This window comes from Falco peregrinus, chromosome Z (assembly GCF_023634155.1).
Source record: "Falco peregrinus isolate bFalPer1 chromosome Z, bFalPer1.pri, whole genome shotgun sequence".
Lineage (NCBI taxonomy): Eukaryota > Metazoa > Chordata > Aves > Falconiformes > Falconidae > Falco > Falco peregrinus.
In genome coordinates this window covers 53,673,546-53,694,991 of record NC_073739.1, presented here as the reverse complement: position 1 = coordinate 53,694,991, position 21,446 = coordinate 53,673,546, and the positions used below count along the sequence as shown (strand labels likewise).

General features: G+C 37.1%; 1 protein-coding gene across 10 annotated transcripts in view; it reads right to left on the bottom strand.

Moving 5' to 3' along the window:
* Positions 1 to 11,545: 11,545 nt before the first annotated feature.
* PTPRD (protein tyrosine phosphatase receptor type D) overlaps positions 11,546 to 21,446 on the bottom strand; it is a 380,554-nt gene continuing 370,653 nt past the window's right edge. For all 10 annotated transcript variants that reach the window (XM_027792790.2, XM_055791311.1, XM_055791313.1 and 7 more), the window contains 2 exons: positions 17,897 to 18,032; positions 11,546 to 15,562 (listed from right to left, as the gene is read on the bottom strand). In XM_027792790.2, the coding sequence (XP_027648591.1) occupies positions 15,494 to 15,562; positions 17,897 to 18,032 (205 nt within the window). In that variant the 3' untranslated portion in view covers positions 11,546 to 15,493. The remainder of the gene's footprint in view (positions 15,563 to 17,896; positions 18,033 to 21,446) is intronic.

The following is a 21,446-nucleotide window of genomic DNA, read 5'->3' as shown; positions in this document are numbered from 1 at the left end:
GGACATGCTTGTGAGCACTCTAAAATACTAACTGTAAAAATGGAAAGTTTTTTGACAGAGTTGTTTGAAGAACCAGTATCTGAATGTGAAAATGAAGTGGGGCAGACAAATAAATAGGACATGAACCCTGGAAAGATGTCTCTGACAGAGTCAGAGGATGAACACACACTGTGGCCTAGAGAGAATCAGCAGAGTGAGCAAGACCTTTTTTTGGCTGATAGAGGTTCAGAGCTCCAAGTAACACCTCTGTCTTTTGTTTTGTTTCTCCTGTTAGGTTTTGTGCATTTATTGTAAATGTAAAACTTCAAATTTTAAAATTGCTGACTGCATTTTGTTCACCATCTAACTTGATTTCTTTTTAGCTCATTGATAATGACATCTCTCCTTTGTAAATTTATGGTGACTATTCCTATCCACTTTTATTGTTCTTCATGTGTTTGGCAATGTTTTTCATGACTACTTGTCCCTTCACTTTCTCAGGGGCTGCTGTAAGATTAACAAGTCTGTAGTTAACCTTAAGATCCTTCTCATCCTGCTTGAAAAAGGGAGTCATATTTGCTTTCTCCCACTCCTCAGGAACCTCATCCATCTCCATAATCTGTCAAAGACAACCAAAAGCATCCTCACAATGATATTGGCCACCTCCCTCAGCATTCGTGAATGCATCCTGTCAGGTCCCTGGATGTATGTAATTTCAGTATTGTTAAATGTTCCCTGGCTTGATCACATCCACTGATGGTAAGTCTTCATTGCTCCAGGTTTTCCATGCATATCAGTTCCAAATAAAGTGAATATACTTCTAATCCAAACGCTTCTTCCAGTTTTCTACTGGACAGTTCAGGAGGTGTCTACTCAGCTGTTTGGGGTTTGTGGATTCCAGTCTTAGGCATTTAAGTCTCACCCTATGAACTCAAGTTTGTAAAGAGGACCTGAGCACCGTAGGTTTCCTTCATAGGCATGTTGGCACTTCTACACCCCACTTGCATGACTGTCCTCTGCTGGATTCCCATAGTGTGGGGAACACAAAGGCCAATCCTATGGTACATTCCACTAGTTAAAGAAATAGAAATCTTTGGGTCACCCGACTTGTTCATGAAGTGGATCCATTTCCACAGATCAATACAATTTCAGGCAAGGACACTCAGAAAGAAAATAATCATTACTATCTACCTTTTTCCATTAAGAAAAAATAGAAGTTAAGGTAGGGGTTTTTTTTTCTAGCTGCCTGTTTTTTTACCACACCTTCCCTGCTGCAGCCTGCTGTGTCCAAGTTGGTGGTAATCACTCAGCAGCTGGAACTGTCTTCTAGCTAAACTTGAGAACTCTCAGCTCCTGATGAGAAGAGGCTGCACATCAACTATCAATGCTGGGCAAAGGAATTTCTAGTATAGGTATTTCATGCAACATTCATCCTCTTTCACTAGAAACAGCCTGCTCATATGTTCTTTTACTCTTTTTTTTATTCTTTCCCTTGAAACCACAGGACAGCCAAATATTTATTTTTCTCCTTTGAAAAGAAAAAAACAAAGGCTGAAAAGAAGCATCACCAATGTATACATTTGGTGCACTAAATTCAGACCATGCTAGGAATGCTACACCTACAAACCCTGGAAAATAACAAATCTACATTGCTCTGGGAACTTGTTCATCAGAAGCATTCAATGATGAAAGAAAACAGTGCAGACGCTTTAATTAAGCAGTGTAAGACTTCAGCTTACAGTCTTGATTTTAGAAATCAGTCTTGATTTTAGCCTCTGGACATGCTTCAACTCAGGCAAATACAAAAACCTATGGTCTTCAACCGAGGCAAAAAATACATCTCTAAGGAAATTGCTTTCAATTTTCCCTCTCATCTAAACAGGCACAAAGCCAGACAATGGCTAAAAAGCCACTAAAAAAATGCATTTAAAATATCAATTTTCCTTGAAACAGAATAGTTTATAAGAACACAAATAGAAACCTAAAAAGGAACGAGACGGCTGAAGCATGCCCTGCTTTCTCACATTCATGGATGAGACAGGAAAAACTTTCTCCAGTCATAAAAATCTCTCTCCAGTTGGAAAATCATTTTAATGAGGAATTGTAGCAAGTAAAATTGAAAATTCTGGGCAGATGATGAGTTGCAAATTAGGAATATTATTTCAGTTGTATACTGAATCATTTCTCCAAGAAATATATAAGTAAATGCTAATAGTGGTTTAATCCTCAGAGGTAGGAGTAAGAGCACTATATAATAAGATTTATTCTACCTGGCTCCACTAACATCACTTTACAATTGAGCCATTAAGGAAAATGTAAATGTATTCTGAGAAAGGAAATTTGTTCAAGGGCTTGAAAAGATTTTGCTTCATAAATATAATGTCTCTCAGAACCAAGGAGAAAGGAGAGAGTAAATGTTGCAGCTAAAAATGATGCCACTAAAATGACCTGTTTAAACAGATAAAGTATCCAAGGAGAAAAACATAAATGGCACACATTTTCTGGAAAGCTAAAAAATGAAGATACCTCCTAATACAAATGTTAAGAAGCACTGTATGATGTTTATGTGTATACACTAAATATATATTTGTGTACATATGCATGTATGTATACATGAATGATTCTAGTGAAAGGTTATTTCTTAGAGAAACACAAATGTGTGTTAAATAAAAAATCCTTCAATTTATTTTTTTTATTTTTGACACTGAAAAGCTGAAAATGACATTGAGTGAGATAAGAAGCCTGACCTTAGAGAAGTAACTTAATGTTCAACTCTGAAATGCTAAATTCAGTTCCCATACATAAATAGTTACAGTTGGAAGGGACCTCTGGAGGTCGTCTGGTCCAAACCCTCCTGCTCATGCAAAGTCACCAAGAACAGGTTGCCCAGGACTGTATACAGATGGCTTTGGAATATCTCCAAGGATGGTGACTCCACCACCCCTCTGGGCAAACTGTGCCAAGGCTCAGTCACCCTCACAGTGAAAAGATGTTTCCTGATGTTTAGGGGCAACCTCCCATGTTTCAGTTTGTGCCCATTGCCCCTGGTCCTGTCACTGAGCATCACTGAAAAGAACCTGGCTCCATTGCCTTTGCAAGCTTCCCTTACAGTAGTAAGAACCTCATGAGTCTTCCTTTGTCCAGGCTGAAGAGCCCCAGCTCTCCCAGCCTTTTCTCATAGGAGAGATGCTCCAGTCCTTCCCCATCTTAGCGGCCCCTTGCTGGGCTCTCTCCAGTACGTCCATGCCTCTCTTGTACTGAGGAGCCCAGAACCAGACATAGTATGCCAGCGTGGCCTCACCAGTGCTGAGGAGAGGGCAAGGATCACCTCTGTTGACCTGCTGACAATACTTTGTCTAATGCACCCTTCCTCGTAGCAAGGGCACATTGCTGGCTTATGTTGAATTTGGTGTCCACCAGGATCCCCAGGGCCTTCTCTGCAAAGCTGCTTTCCAACTGAATGGCTGAAATTGTTCCTCCTCCAATGTAAGACTTTGCATTTCCCCTTGTTGAACTTCATGATGTTCTTGTTGGCCCATCTCTGTAGTCTGCTGAGGTTCTGATTAGCAGCACCACTCCCTGGGCTGCTACTCCCAATTGTGTGCTATTAGCAAGCTTGCTGAGGGTACACTCGGCACCTCATCTAGATTATTAATGAAGATTTGAAACAGAATTGGACACAGTATTGAGTGGGGTACATAATGAGTTACAGGCCTCCAACCAGATTTCAGCAGTCCTACTGGAATCAAACTGATGAATGATTTTAACAGGATGCAGCTCTTAATCACTTCAAGCCTAAATATCACTTAGAGAGCAAAACCTGATTTCTTGGGTGCCCCGACACCTGGTATAATCTTTAGACATGAGTCTAGTACTTATGACTGCCCCAAAACACATGAGTTTAAATGTAAACCATAACTGTAGAGATGGGTGCAAGCACAGCCGAGTGGCTCCTACTACCCTGGAGGGAGAGCGGTTCTTGCAGAAAAAACTATGTCAGCTCTGAGAGGAAAATGAAGATCTTATCAATGTGCTGTGTTCCCAACTGCTCTGAGTTTGCTAGTCTTTTCCCAAACATGGTGTAGAAGGTTTTCCTTTCTTTATACCCTTATGCAGAAAAGCCTTTAGGTTGCTGCTAAGAAATGGCCTGCTAATTAGCATTGTTCTGACTTGGGCAAAGAGAAGGGTAGAAAAAGAAGTGAGAGCTATCCCAGAATGCCCAGGAACCTTCCAGTTCACCACTGGGATCTGTGCTGCTTGCCAAAATCTGTACTCCATTTCTCACTGCAAGACATAGCTGGCTCTGCTTCATTTGCCCTGAACATAGTGTCAGACAGAGCAGGAAACTACACCAGTGGAATAGCTACTTTGAGAATTATTCTGCAGGGGTCCTGGTTTGAGTTAGAGTTGCACTATGCTTGCATTAAGTGTCAGATACATCAGCATGTGAAATAGTCCTAGTGGCAGACATATACACAATTAGCTGACAATTGAATATAGTCCTGTAGGAACTTAAGTGTATACTTAAAATACTGATTAGACAGACACACCAGTATGTGCATAGACAGGCCAATATTGCACAGTTTGCAGGCACATCATATAAATAATATTTCGGTGTATCATAGGACTTAGATATTTCTTCTTAGAGAAAGAGTCTGGCCAGGTTTTGGGTTAAAGCATAACAGAGCCATTATGGACCGTGAGATATAAAGATACAACATGAAAAAGCCTGGGAAGCCTGTCATAATTCTATGAGTGAAACCTTGTGTTTATGAGATTGTCCAGCTCTGCCATGGACAATAGATACACCACATGGTTCTGCTACGTCATATTTTTGGTTCAGAGGTAGCATCTTCAAATCTTCCCAACTCAAGGGAACCTTTAAGTGATTCAGCAACAATTGTGTATCACATACAGGATCAGAACACACTCAGCTTCTGCTTTATTGGAAATGCTTTAACATTCATGCTTTTTTTTACATCTTTTGCCCTTTTGAATTTGCAAAAAGTTATCTATTTCGTTATATGTTCATGCAGGTCAAAGGACAGAGCTTTCATCAACTTTTTGAAACTACTTCATGTTAAGTACTGTCATAAAGCCATCAAGATATCTGGTTCAAAGCTTAGTTCTGCCGCTGCTTTTGTTCCAGATAAGAAAAGCTACTAATTAACTAGCACTAAGCTGAAACAAAGTCACTATCTGCCCCCACCACACAGTCTTGGCTGGTCAGCGCAGTCATGCTAAGGCTCTCTTTTGCTACTTCTCTTTCTTATCTCCCTGCTTTGATGAAATAACTTGGCTCAATAATAGTTTTAATATCCTACTACATTGATGGAAGGAGGGAGGGAGGAAGGAGGTTTTGTTTGCAAATCTTGTGCCTACATTAAATTTCACTCTCCTTCCACTTTGTAAGTATTTGCCTGAGCTTATTGATCCTGAACTTGCATTGTTTGATTCTCTGGCACCCCATGAAATAATAATTTTGTGCTATGTTATAGTGATTAATATAGGTATGTACTTATAGGCAAGTGAAATGCTTGTCCAAAGAACATTTCTGTCAAAATAGTCAAAACACATTAATACTAATATTCCTCTTATAGCTATTAAATGGGAAGCAAGGTCAAAATATAAACCATATTAGAATGGTGTCAGCAACCACCTAGAGAGGATACCATCAACAGAGTTAATGTCATACATCTGACTCCCTTTAGAAAAAACACAAAACATTCCAAGTATGTAATTGAACAATATGATGCATCTATGAGCAAATTTACTTCTAAGCAGAATTTTCCTCATAACATGACTCAACTTTTACTATTTCATTTGATAAAACACTTCCAAAAAACTGAAACGCAAAAGCAGGTTTAACTTCTGTTTCTGTAGTATCTTGTGTAGAAGAACAGACCATGTACATATACAAGAACACAGCTCTCAGCATATAATTACCCTTTTAGCCCTTTCAGAATTAAGTCCTAGCAATTATGAAATTAACACAATCACAAAGAATTCTTCACTTGTTTAAAAACATCAATTTTGTAATCAGGAAAAAGAGTATGTCCAGCTGGGTCCTCCAGAAGACATTGGCAAGAAATATTGATGCAACAAAAACTCTTCTAAGGAATAAATTCACTGTATTTCTAATTCCAGTCCATCTCCATTATTTCCATTTGAGTACTTCTAATTTCTAGAAAGGAAAAATCCTGTCTGTGCATGGAGCATCTATATTCATTTTCCATTACTTTTAAAGAATACATGTAGTAAATGATTCAGATGTAACAAAGCTCCACAATTTTTTTCATACATTAAAAAATTACCAAACATCAGATATTTAACAAATATCTTTTGTTGGGTATTACTTATCTGATAGTACTTAGCTAAAATCCTGTGAATAAGGAGCTAAAAATAGAAAAAAAAACCCCTCAACTTTTCTATTGAAGTCAGAATTTTCTTTACTTCAAGTTGATTCATTAATATGTAATTTTTAATAAATAAATATTCATAAACTTACTAAAAAAAGCCTTGAAATGCATTCTCTTATCTTAAATATATTTGTACATACGTTTGACCTAAAGAGTAGCATGCAGGAAGGATGGTAGATCTTTCACTTCTTCATAGAGCTCTTTCACTTTGGTTTACTTCTTCCATTAACCAGGCAGACAACTGCTGGTGGTGCATCCATGTGAGTAGTGCATGTAAGAGCAAGGTTTTTAATTGAAGCTCCAGTGGTCTGATCAGTGAGGTTTGTTTGCAGACTTGTACTTTTGCTATAGAATTTGCAGAAATTTACTATTACTCAATGAATGTTGATAGTGTTTATGCATTTGTCGTACTGTTTATAACTCATGCCTTATTATGTACAGTTTCTAGACAGTAACATTCTGTTTCTGTTTTGTAACTCCTGGGCCTGACCATTGTGTTTGTCCTCCTGCTCCTTCAAAGAGTCTGCAGAAACAGATTCTTTGTGATTTGCTCTCCAGGAGCATCAATTGCAGTTTCTGGTCAGTGTCAGCATTGGAAGTAAAGCCTGACAATAAAAATCAGTAATCAAATATTGTGGGTTAACCCCGGCCAGCAGGTAAGCTCCACACAACTAGCTGCTCATTCCACACCCCAGTGGGATGTGTAGAGAATCAAATGGATAAAAGTGAGAAAACCAAGTTGAGATAGACAATTTAGTAGGTAAATTAGAAGCTGCATGTCCAAGCAAAGTGAAATGATAAGGAATTCATTCACTGCTTCCCATCAGCAGGCAGATGTTTAGCCCTTTTTCAGGAAAGCGGGGCATCTTATGTTACTTGAAAAGACAAACGCCATTAAATCCAAACATCTCCCCTTCCTTCAGCTTTCCCCCAGCTTTTAGCGCTAAGCTTGACATCATATGGTATGGGATTTCCTTTTGGTCAGCTGTCCCAGCTGTGTCCCCTCCCAGCTTCTTGTGTTCCCCCAGCCTACTCCTTGGTGGGGCAGAATGAGAAACACAAATGGTCTTGACACTGTGTAAGCACTACTCAGTGACAGCTAAACCACTGTGGTGTTATCAAGACTGCTTGGCTCACAAATCTAAATCATAGCACCATGAGACGCTACGAAGAAAATTAACTCCATCCCAGCCAAAACCAGTAGACTAAAAATAAACACTCCTTATTGGTATCAATTTTCAATAAAACCAAATATTTCCTTTTAAATAATAAAACTCCCAAACCACAACCAACCAAACTTAAAACACCTCAAAGCACCACTTGGAATATTATGTTATTTCCCATACCTATATTAGAGCTGAATAGGAGTCCACATTTTTCCTCTTCTTTGTCCAAGAGAGAGCTCTACTTCACCATGCTGAGAAGCTGCTCTGTTGCCTACTCATTGCATAAGAGCTATTCTGCAGCCACATTCTACAAGAGTTAAGAATGATTTTGTAGCCTCTAGGCTGAATACACAGGTTTGGCTCTCACCCTATTCTTCCTGTTTTCTGCATGGTGGTCTAAATTGGGTACCAATTCTCTAAAACTGTTAGGGACTAAAAGTCCAAGTCTAAACACTAAAAGTCAAAGAACAAGTATAAGCATTAGATGAAAAGGGAATAGGAAACTAACAGGGGAAATGGAATAAAAGCAGTTCAAACAGAAGGCATGAATTTGTGGAATGTTTGCAAAATATTATTTGAAAGTGTAGACTGAGAGGATGTTGTACTAACTTGACAAACATTTTATGTGTATGGAACAGAAGTACATGGTTTTACATGTTGTAAGTGAAAGATGGCTGTTTTGCCAGATCTGTGTTCAGTGGGTTACTGGGTACTCAACATTAGCGACTGATTTTTGCAGGTTTTGGTGTGCTTTGAATTACCACAGTGTCTGAACAAGATGACTTGTAGTTGTTAGTTCGCCTTCAGAGTCAGCGATGACACTGACTTTCCTCATGAACTCAGAAATGCCACATACAGCCTTTAGATGATGCCTTATTTTCTTTTGCTGTATGGATCAGAACTTGCTGTGTGCTTGTAAAGTGCTTACCACAGTAGAATGCTGGGCTCATTCAAGTCCTTTAGAATCTACCAGATTTCAAGAACAAACCATATTTTTGAAGACCAGAAGTATAGTAATCCTCATGTATTTTCAAATAATTTCTTCCAGTGAAGAAAATCTCACATTCTGTTCTGTTGTTTTTGCATGAGAGAAGGAAAGACACTGCCAGGCAGTTTTTTGACTTTAAAGATTTACATTCTAGATGAAATAAGGCTGTGGAATACATAATGAATGGCTTTTATTGGCAAGGAAATGTTTGCTTGTTCCTGCTACAATAATAAAGACTTCTGCTGTCAGAAGCAAGCTGAACGCATTTTGGGTTCAAAAGCGTACTATTTATAGTCTAGATGCAAAATGATCTCTATTCACTACAATGTCTCATTTGCAGGTTATCATTCTGCTTTCCTCTGAAAGCTAGTTGGCAGATGTTTCCTCCCATCTTGACTCATTGCATTAGTGGTAGAAAAATAATCTGCATTCTACTATGGTACCCTTCATAAGTAGAACTGGAGGATAGAACCAGCTTGTTTAAAACACACAAGACAGTGTAAAGAGAAAATTATCTTGAATATCAGTACAACTACATTATACAAATCCTTCAGTTTTATGAATTAAGTAACGTTCCAAAAGTTGCAGCCAGTAGCACAGCATTAATATCCCCTCCTTAAAAATAAACCAAAATAAAATAGAATAAAATAAAATAAAGAAATAGAATCAAAAAGAAACAACACAACACAAAACAACAACAACAAAAAACAACAACCAACACCAAACCCAAAATAAAACAAAAAATTTGCCACAGGTCTTAAAATAAAAAACTGCTACAGGTACGTAGCCTCATACACCATCAGTGTTTCATTTCCCCATGTGCAGTGACAGAATGAAAAATAGTACCACTACTTCACACTTCTGAAACTGCCTTGAAGCTACTCTTTGACAGAGTAAGTAATATTGATACCATTTTGTATCTTTGGTGGACATTTTTGCCAATTTGATCCAGTGCTATTGTTGAAATTTGATTGTCTGAAGATGTTAAATTTCAAGGTTTCAGAATGCAAGGCCATTTCATAGAATCAGCAGCTCCACAGGCAAGATACATATTTTTTTTTATATTAAGTTTTATGGAAGAGGAAGTAATTTATCACTGGTAGGCTGGCTTACACATCAGCAAATCTGCTGGTTATTTTCCTCAAAATTCCAAAGTCTGTGAAAAGTAATTAAAGATCATTCTGCTTATAAAGCTGGGGGGTGGAGTGGGTGGGGAGGTGGAAGGGGAGGGGAGGAATGTCATATTCCCATCTGAAGCAAAAAGGACTCAGCAAATTGGATCATTTTCTATCCCTTTCTTGACTGGTGATGGCTACAATGTTCTTTAGGTTTCATTAGGTACTGATCTATTGGTTACTGACCCGTTCTGGACATTGGTTAGTGACTGATTTCTTTCTATATATTCTTTATCAGTACTTCTTCAATACATTTTATAACTTTACTAGTAGTTCACTTTTGTCCTAAGTTCATACAAACTGGGACCTAAGCTCATACAGACTGGGAGAAGTGGGCAGTGGGAAAAGAAATACACACAGGTGGAAATACTCTCTTGCTCTAGAATCAGGACCGACTGTCTTTTTGAGAGATACCAGAGGGAAAGAATACCAGAGATTCTGGGAACCTGGAAATTTGGTTCAAAAGTTGTCTAATATTGAAAAGAAGCATATGTTACTATTTTGAAAGTCTGTAGCTATTGTTTTGCTTTGAGTTGGGTTAATTTCACGTCAACAGCATTTCTTAACTTGATCTGACAGTACATGATATAATTTTTTTTTTTCTGTGTGAAGGAAGCATGATTGGAACTAGTCTTGTTAAAAACCATCAACTTAAAATGTATTAACTCATACATAGCCGAATCTTTTAATCAATATTCATTTTCACACTTTATTTTGGCCCATGCTAGATGCACAGAACAGGAAAATCCAAAGAAATCAATGCTGACATTAAAGGGCACCATCTAAAGCCGCTCAAATAGTTAGAGAAACCCTTATATAACACAGCTTCAATCCACCTTGCACAGACTATGCAGAAAAAGTTCAAGCTAAAGTCAGCCTGCAAAGCACTAATTGTAAAATCCACAGAAGTCAGTGGAAAAACATTAATAAGGCTCTTTAAGAATACCAAGGGTTCACATTTACACTATTATCACATCTTAATGTGGAAAGTAAGCTAAGAACAATGCAAGTTCTTAGAAATCAGTCTAATTGCACATCCTTCCAGCACAGAGAATTATTAACACATACTTAATACTAATTGCTGATAGACTCTATTCCCTTAGTAACAAAAATGATCTTGGGGGCAGAACCTGCCCTCTTTCAAAACAAACAAACAGAGCAAGACTCTTGTATGTTTTCTCTGACTAGATTGCCATGCCATGACCCTTATATCTTCTGTCAATACGCTTGGCATGTTCATCTAAAACCCTTAAAAAGTGTTTGAAAAGACTTGCAGTTTGGATAGCAGCTTCACAGATACTTGTTTGCACTTGCTGCACATGCAGTGCATAGTAGAGTTAAAAATCTGTCATGGCTGCTTGCCACAATTTCAATAACTGAATTCTGACTAGTGACTTTGGATTTACTCCAGAACCTGCAAATCTGTAGGACTGAAAAATCCACAGTTTGCTCCAGATATGTGAATGTCTTTGCCCTCTTTGAGTTGCACCTACAAATGGAAAAAAGGCTATTTTCTCAGTGTAAGGATACATTTCTAAAGCACAAAGGGGAACAACTGCAGCATGTACAGTGTGATAATTGCAATTACATTCATGAAGCTATGGAATTTATGCCAAAGAGTTTGCCTATGCTAGCTCAAAATTTGCTGCTGGAGATGATATATATTTGCTAACCTAAGAATACATTTTCCACTGTCCAGCTGCTAGTTAAGAAGATTAATGACTGCTTTTTGGTTCCAATTAAACTCCTTTATCACAAAGAGGGACCAAACAAGTCTTGATTCAAAAGTACTGCTTGAAAAAGAAGACCAGGGCTGCATAACACTGACATTTTATTAGAATTCATTTGTAACAAATGGAACTTGTGTCAGCAAAGAACTGATTTTCATACAGACTTTCTTTCGCCACCAATGTAACGAAGTAAGAAAATAAAAAGCACGCCTTTCATTCTGTAAAACATTTACGCGTACTACTAATTAGAGGTAATTGTATCTTTTTTAAACAAGCCATTTTACAAGGTAATTTTTTAAATTCTTCAGTCTATGCATCCAAAACAAGAGCAAAGAACACAATTTTTTATTATCTTTGTAAAGACACTCCAAGCTTGAATGGCAAAGCCACATAACGGATGGTTACGATGAGACCTGCAGCCTTCTGATATCTGTGGAGTATCAGGGCACCAAGACAAAAAATAAATTAAAAAAATAATAAGAAAGAAAATAAAAGAAATGAAAGGAAAAGAAGAAAAAAGAAAAATAAAGAAAAAATAGGAGAGAAAAAAAGGAAAAAAAGCAGTTGCTTTTTTTTAGTCATTGCAAACATTTTTTTTCCTTTTTACATGTTCTGTGTCATTTAAATACACACAAGTGGATTTTATAAGCAGTTTCTTACAGATGGGTTCAAGTTATAACATTATTGGGTGTAGAATCAATAGGGCAGTGCATAGTACAAAGGTATATATAGAAAGTGCAAATCTCCCTAGAGGGCCACTCCTTCCTCCAGCCATCCTCTCCACTATCTAACCACTCAAATAATTTTTTTAAAAAGAGCTAAATTAAACTTCTGTATAAATCACTTTTATATATTTTGTGGGGTTTCCCCCCTCGTTGCAACTGATTACATAATTAGACACAACTACGCAGATAAACGTAAATAATAGCACCTTACTGGTTATGCTGACAAAACCAATTTTAAGCTTGGAAATGGATGACGTATGCAGACAAAGATGCTCACAATTTAAATTAACTTTAGGGTGACTGTATATAAGAACACAGAAAGTGGAATGCACATCAATGATGCTAACAGTTATTTAAGAAACATAAAAACCTAAACCAAATATTTAGTTGTACAATAGTTTTCCTCTCAAATTGGGTCTGTTTTTTTTTTAAATTTATTTTTATTTTTTTTAATTTTTATTTCCTCATTTTCTTTGGAGCTTGCAAGACAGTCTGCTAGGGACAATGTGCTGATCCTTTTAGAGATCCAGTGTGCAAGAATCTTCCCTAGTCTGTGTTTCCAAAATGATGCTCTTCTGATTATTGTTTTCCTGATCCCTTACATTTGAGTTGAAGAACATGACCACACCACATAGTCTGGTACATCTATAATTATTTTAAAATACAAATCAAGAAAGAAGAAGAAAAAGAATCATAATGCACATTCTTCCCTGGTTCAGATGTAAGTCATAGAATCTCATTCTGAGGTAGCCTTCTACAATACTTCTGTTCCATATATATATATTTGTTTTGATTTTTTTTTGTGTGTGTGTGTGCCTTTTTTATGAAAGTGCTCAAATGAAATGCTTGCTAGCATTTGGTCTTTCATACTTTTCTTTCTGCCAGAAGTGGGAAAAGAGGAAGAAGGAGAAAAAACGGTTGAGGTCACATTGACAAGCCATACTAATGCTCCTATTTGAAACCCCAAAGAAAGAATTCCCTTAATACTCATGTACTGAAAATGGAGAAGGCATGATGGAAATGAGGGTCAATGTAAATGGCATCGTATTAAGAGTCTCAAAAAAGTACTTTGTGCTGTGTACAGAATTTTATTTGTTCCCTTGAAGAAAATCTAGTGTAATTCTGAAATATATCCTGTGGGCTCAGTCTTGCCAGCCTTACATAAACCCTTCCACTGAAAGCAATGGTTTGACTTTAGCAATCTGTTGACACAAACAAATTAGCAGGACTTGCCCCATAGTAACACTACTACTAATAATAATAAAAAAAAGATGCCTGAACACTACTGATGTCAACCACTGTTACTGTACTGCTACATCTCTGCAATGATAACACTATAACCAGTGACACAGTGGCTTTGAAAAGCCAACGAGAAATAGATTTTTGATTTGCGGGCTGGTCTGTTATTGGACATATGGAAAGATAAAGGGCTTTGACTTCCTATGAGTTTTGGGTTATTATTTATTACCATCCATACTTGATTAGAAACTGGAAATGCATATTTTTCAAAATTGTCTGATACATGTATTAAAATGTTTGAAAAGAATAACAGAAATACAAACAAACTGAACTAAATACAAATGAAAGCTAACTTAAAGAAATGCTATTCAAAATAGGCATCAAATATAAGGCACTCTAAATGTAAAATTAAAATAAAACCCAGCATCCCCAAACAATGCTGTATGCCACAAAATGTTTGATTTCACAGAGCAATGTGTGTTTGGCTTTGCCCTGTTACACAGAATAAATGTAAATTATATAGCACACACTACAGACAGTATACTATTGAATACATTTTTAAAACATCTTAATACCTAGTATATTACAACATTCTCCCCTCCTAAAGGGATATGCACTGACCTTTCCCACATGCACACCTCCTACATTTAATAATATGATTTCTTATTGCACTATAGTGTTACAAATATTGAACTTCACTGGAAGCCTAAATCACGTACTCTGTGTGCATGTGTGCATGTGTGTGCATGGTGTGCATGTGTGTGTTCAAGTGGCAATGTGTATAGAAATATTACTTGGGATAGAGATGATGTTCAAATATCAATGATGTGCATTCCTCACTTCCCTTTGAAACAGGAGTTTATGGACCTTGGAAATGCAGAGATGATCAAATAGTAGTTTAATATAATTGCAGTATGCTGAAAAACTTTCCCAATACTTTGATAAATCCAGGTATGGAAGAACTGGTATGTTCATGTGTATGTGTGTGAATATCTACCTATCTGTATCTCTGTAACTATACAGAGAGTTAGACAAGGGTAGAGAGTAATACATACAAGTACTTATATATATATAGAAAGAGAGAGGGTGTGGGTGTGCATGTGCATACGTGTGCATGTGTGTGTGTGTTAGCAGCATCTTTATACTTTGCGCCTCCCTGTTGATTCCAAAAGAAACAAAAAAGCCCCATTCTGATTTAACTGATTACAATGAATATTTTCTTAAAGAAAAGTAAACCAAACAAAACTGTAAAAGTAATATCTAACAAGACTGTGGTACTGTAGATAAATATAGGACTGCACAAAAATGTGCAAATTTTCAAATTATTTACCATTTCTACAGCACAATATTACAGATAACAGTTCTACAGCTTAAAAAAAATCTGCAGTTTTTAAACAAAAAGATTAACAGTTATGCAACCTTTTGTTTAATTCACTTCATTGAATGATAAACTTTTGTTAAAAAAAGGAAAAAGTTTACACAGTTAAAAATGAAGCACAGGTCAGCAGTATCTTTACAATACTAAAAAACTAAATCAAGGACTTTCTCTTTAAACATTCCCACATTTTCCCTAAAGTGTTATGATGAGCAGTACGATGGGAAGGGGTGATGTTGAAGTAAAGAGTCTTTGTTTGAGAAGCCAGGACCCAACCTTTTAGCAAACACCTTGCACTGAACTGCAGTTCTCTCAAAATTCCTCTTTGCAAAAGCATGCAATCCTGAACAAGATGACCATCCTTTTGATTAATTTCCTCTTCCCTTTCACTTCAACCAATGTCGAATCCTTGAGGTATCTGTAAATGAGATCCTTCAGACGCCTCAGTGGTCAGGATTCTTTTATTATGGTTACGTTATTAAACTGTGAATTCTTGGTCCACATGGAATAGGGTTTTTTGTTGTTGTTGTTTCTGTTTTAAATATCCCCATTATGTTTGTTTGTTTGTTTTATTTTATATATCCCCAATAATCGCTCCTTAGCTAAGAGTTAAGAAGTACTTCTAAAGCACATCGTATGGCTCAGAAGCGGCTCTCTGGATCTTAAAGGGCCTGCAATAAAAATCCGCGATGGGTTTTTATGTTGCATAGTGATCAAAGCTGCCCAGATATTCCAGTGCGGCTCGATAGCAGAACTGGTATTGATCCTGGAGAAAGACAGATAGAAAACAAAAGCATTCAAAAAGACAGCTTGTTGCTTGGTTTCTATTTTCTTTCAACTAAGAGCTTCTATGTGGCTAGAGACAAATATCACTGAGGCATCTGCAGCTCAGTAATATTCTCATGTTTACATCAACAGAAAACCAGTCTGAGTTACAACAGATTAACTTAGACATTTATTTAATGCAGTATTATTTTCCACATAATGCAGCTTCTTTTTGTGCAGAGGCTATATATCCAGGCACTGACCATTTGTTATTCTGTATTAATTTAATATCAATACAAAGCTTTCCTCTTGTGGGAGCATACTAAGATGCTTTTCCTCCATGTACTTGAAAATAAGTAGCAAAATATCCAAATAACTTTATAGTAAATCCAACATACTAAGTGACAAAATTAATCACAGCCTTGATATGGAATACTGTATGGAAAACCACCAGGTTAAAAATCATGTTCAGGAAGCAAAGGCAATCCCAACCTTTCAATAATACAGCCTGTGGCAAGAGAAGGGCCTTAAGAGATAAATACGCAGCTAAAGCACCTTACTAACATGAAAACAGATGGTGTTTCAACCAATACCCAGAAGAACAGAAAAGTTTCAGTGTGGTGAGAGATTTGCTTATACCTCTGGTGAATCCAGCATTTGGTATTTTGTGTTATTCTAACCCATGCACAACAGTCCTTTTGCACATATATGTGATATTGCACACATATTACAATGGCACATCTGTGCACTCATTTGCAACTGCCACTCAGGGTTTAAATGTTAAAAAAGAAAAAAAAAAGTTATTTCTGAAATCCACCTAAAATATCAAGAAGGTCTGCTTATTTATCTGATAGTGCTATGTGGTAACCCCACATGCTTTATACTTGTTAAGATAACAATTAAAATTCTTTTGGAGACCAGGAAACTCATCAGATATCTGCTTCAAGGTAGTGTTGTGATCACTAATATTTCTTTCCTGCTTCCTGTTGGAACAGTGGGAGAATGCATTAGACATATGCATAAATTTTAAGTATATGGGAGGTCCACATGGAGTTCAAGTGCTGTGAACTTGAAGAATTGATTAAGAATCAGATTTCCTGGCATACTACTGAAGGAGAGATCTGTTTTCCACAGAATCCTGAAAAAAATGAGTACAAAACACTTGTACTTTCAGCAGTGTGGACGAAGGGTAGCATACAGAAATAAGTCAAAGTAGTACTAGGGAGAATATGTTGCATATCTGAACTCCGTAGTTGTCAGGTAGGCTCCAAGAAGCACAGTTTTTATGTATACTGGAGTTATTTCTTGGAACCAAAATGACAGAAAGTAGTAATTTTTCATTTTGCTTATTCAGAAGAATGATGGTAATGGAAAAGAAATGGATTTACTTGGCTAACTGACAAGATTAAAAATAAGTCTCTCTTTATTTTTCATATAAGCTTTTATGAAGTTGTCTTCTTAAAAATGACTACCTAGCTTTTATTGGAAAATTTTAATTTTCTTGTGGAAAATGGCAAACTCTAGGGAAACATTTTAAATTTCACGAACTGTAACTTAAAGGCCAGAATCAATCAAATTATAGTAAATAGATGTATGACCTAAAGTGTTTCCCTTCCCTTGCTCTTTTGCTTGGTTCTCCTAACCTATTGGCTCTGGCTTGGTTCAAGCCTCCTGTTCAGAAATTTAAGTAGAAATTAAGTACATCTGAAAAAAGTTTAAGTATTCTTTATGACATGACACAGTCCCAAGCACAGGACATCGGTTGATACTGCTTATCCTTTCCTTATTTCTATGGCATTCTTGCACATAGAAATTATTTACACTACAGTTTTCCTGAATGCTGAATTTACCATTACGATTTTCAGGCCAAACAGCCACTTGCTTGGTGATGTAAAGTGTAGAAAACCATGAAAATAATACAGTTTCAATCGGAAGCCATGAACAATACTTTGCTCCAGGAACAAAAAAAATCAGTGGATCCACCTGCAGAAACAATTTGCCTCCTTCTTTATTACCACACATTTCTGCCAGGAAACAAAGTTTCAAAGAAAAAGTGGGTAATGTTTCTTGGAAAATGGTTTTCCTCAACTACTATAATTTAGGATCCACTACTGAAATGATGTTTTTCCTCCCCAGCCTGCAGTATATACTGCTGTAACAGGAAATAGTCCTTGCGGTATCTTTATGGCAGATTTCACACTGTGGTCATATAGTCACTATATGACTTAAGATACAAATGTAAGCACATTTTATACAGTCTTTATCTGTGCACATTTCACCTTAGAAATACTTCTTCTTTTCTATCACCATTGTATATAGATACTATTTTGCTCACCTCTGTCTGTACCATGGCTGGCCGCTGCGTCCTTAACATTTTGACAGTCTGGAAAATATCTACAACACCTTCATATCTCATTCTTTCTAAGACAATGCTTAGGGTTATGAATACTCCAGTCCTTCCAACACCTGCACTGTTGCATCAAAAAAAAAAAAAAAAAGGGAAAAAAGGAATGTTAATTGACAGTTAATGCTGCAGGAATTGGCTGACAAATATCTCTGATTTCAACTCACTGTATATGTACAGATTTCTATATGGGTAAAGGCCCATTAAACAAAATTCCACAGCAAACTACCACATTGCATTCAGAAGAATAGTTGCACTCCAGCAAATGTCACATGCTACTAAGGACTTCCTGACTCTCCAGTCTTCTTTGCCAGCTGAACATGAGCCAGCAGTGTGCCCAGGTGGCCACAAAGGCCAACAGCATACTGGCTTATACCAGAAACAGTGTGGCCAGCAGGACAAGGGAAGGGAACATCCCCTGTACTTGGCACTGGTGAGGCTGCATGTCAAATACGGTGTTCAGTTTTGGACTCCTCACTTGTTGAGGTGCTGCAGCATGTCCAGAGAAGGTCAATAAATCTGGTGAAGGGTCTGGAGCATAAGGCTTCTGAAGAGCATCTGAGGGAACTGGGGCTGTTTAGCCTGGAGAGGCAGAGACTCAGGGGGAACGTTACTGCTCTCTACAACTACCTGAAATGAGATTGTGGTCAGGTGGGGGTTGGTTTTGGCTCCCAAAGCACTTGTCACAAAACAAGAGGAAACGACCTCAAGTGAAGGCAGAGGAGGTTTGGACATTAGGAAAAATTTCTTCACTGAAAGCGTGGTAAAGCATTGCAACAGGCTGCCCAGCGAGGTGGTGTCATTACCATGCCTGGAGGTGTCTAAATATATGTGTAGATGCGGTGCTTAGAGACTTGGTTTAGTGTTGGACTTGGCAGTCCTGGGTTAATGGTTGGACTTGATGATCTCAAAGACCTTTTCCAACCCAAATGATTCTACGATTCATTGCAAAATGACTTCATTTGTTCATCCAGATATGCAGTAATCAGTGCACGTTAATGGAAAATGAGAATGTTCGCTGCCAATGACCTACGCTGAAACAGACAGGAGAAAAAGATGCTAGAATGTATACTACTGCTTGCTTCACTTTAGCTTGTTCAGTTCAATGCCCTGTTTTGCACATCTTCAGTGTGTTAGTTTATTTTCTACTTTTAGTTAAAGATAGTTGCGTGGATTTCCAATTAATATTAAAATTGTTCATTCACACTACAATTTCATTAATGGATAAAAAAAAAAAACAAACAACCCTTAAGACAGAGCTTTCATTAAAGTCTGGATCTTTAGCTTTCCAATATTGACATATGTACACTATGTCTGTCTACATTAGTCTGAAATACCTTCTTTGAATGTATGGTTTGTTTGCTCTCTTTTCTGTCTTGGGTTTCTGCTATTGGCTAAAACAACGAAGAAGTCACAGAAATACCTGTAATCAATAGAGCCAATATATGTCAGTTATTAAAATTAAACAATAATTTATTCATGAGGATGTCTCTTGGACAAAGAGACTGTTAACTACACAGGAAAAAAGACTTTTCAAGTCTGAACTTGTGTGGGTGGAAATTAAGCACCCCATCATCTCACTGTTAATGCTAAAAATTTCACAAGGTTTTGTCCACTCAGATAGACTTGGGAAGCTGGAAATTGGTAAGAACTATTCACCAGACAGCAGTGTGGAAGAACATCAACAGCGGGGACAGACTGAAGATCTCTGAACATTGATATGGACTATGACAGAGACCCAGTGAATTCATGAGACTTGTTTGGAAATCGGATGTTTGGAAATTGTACGATGGTATGTTAGTGTTTGACCTAGATCAGTGCACTTCTAAGGCTATTAAATATGTGTGACTTGATTCAACAATTTTGCATATCCTGTGTGCCTTCAGAGAGCTGAAGCCAAAGGAGACGTGAGGCACAATCTGACAAAATAACATACTGACAAAATAACCAGACATTACTGGTTTACCTATATGTGATGACAATCATCCTAGAGAAACTGAAGTGTAAGGTCTCCTTTCCCTGATGAGGTAAATTAGAAAGGTAATGGTTAAGAAACATGCTGAAAAAATCCTGGTAAAATAGCATTGGAACCTGCTTGGACTTTATAGAGCTGATGACATTGGGATCTAAACCAAGTAGTACGGAAAGCGACTAGTAGAGTGAAGGCAGATTCACATTTTCTGTTCTCCTTGCTATTGCTATTACTCAACCATTTAAAGATATCCAACAACAAATGGTACAATTTTCTAAATATGTGTGGAAAGTTCTAGTCTTACATATTAGTCAAAACTTAAAAAAACCCAACTCCTCAGAATTCTTTAATTCAGCAAAAGGAGGGAATTAATTTGTTGTCTTGTGCTGGAAAAGCTACACAGTGAACAAAGAAATACTAATATGGAAAGATCTTAATGCTTACAATTCCTAGCAAGCCATCAAATGTAATATTTTGATAAAATCTATGGGTAACTGCCACTGCTCCCCTGAAAGTGGCAAGCATATTTTAACATTGCACCAATTCCTATCAGACGATGCTTAGGATTTCTAAAGAGGAAGTCCATATCAGTACTAGTAGCATTTTAATGATCAGTGAACTTTCAGAGCAAGCCAAAGAGCAAAGTGAATTCTACCATGACATTTAATGAAGCAATGTGACAGGTTTTAAAGAATCCTGAATTTAGTAAATGGTGAAGTCACTACTTCATGATGTAGTATGATTCAACAAAGTTTAAACAGTTAGAAACCAAAGTTAGGACGCTTTAATGAGCCATGAGGAAGTATCAATGTTTTTGTAAGCACGAAGAGTTTGTTGTTAAAAACAAAACTTGAATGCATGCTAGGAAAGTGTGGTCTTCCTTACTCTACAGCTAAAAGCTGGGATAACAAGACTATAAATACCAAAAATTGGTTGAAGTGGAAATTTTGCTTCAAGGTCAACAGTCCTTTGCTCTTTTAACTTTTTTTTTTTTTTTTAAATTAACTGCCTGATGAAGTTAAAAAATTGTAAATTGTAAAACACCAATCTATTTGTAAAAATGCCAGAGAAGAAGAACAATTTAAAATTGAGGGTGGTAGGTGTTTACTATGCAACAGAGAAAGCAAACGTGAAAAATGTGTAGAGTGGCAAGGAAACCACAGGGAAGGGGCACCAGGGGAGTCTGCCATTTCTAGAATTCCTCTGTACAAGAGAAAACCTTAAAACCACATCATGGTACAAAGTGGATGCATTATTACAGTAATTCTACAAAGACTAGGAAAGTGCAGGTACCCAGGATCTTGTGCTTCCTGAAAGAAGCAACTAAACTCACCAATTTGCTAGGGACATTTCCTATTCATGTAAGTTGACTAACGCTGATAATGACGATTAGCAGTAACAATTGTTAAATTGTTGTTACAATGATGATAAGACAATTAAAGACCAAACCGTGAGGAATTATACTGGACTTGATTTCGTTTCTACCAAAGTCAATGGCAGAAATCTCCA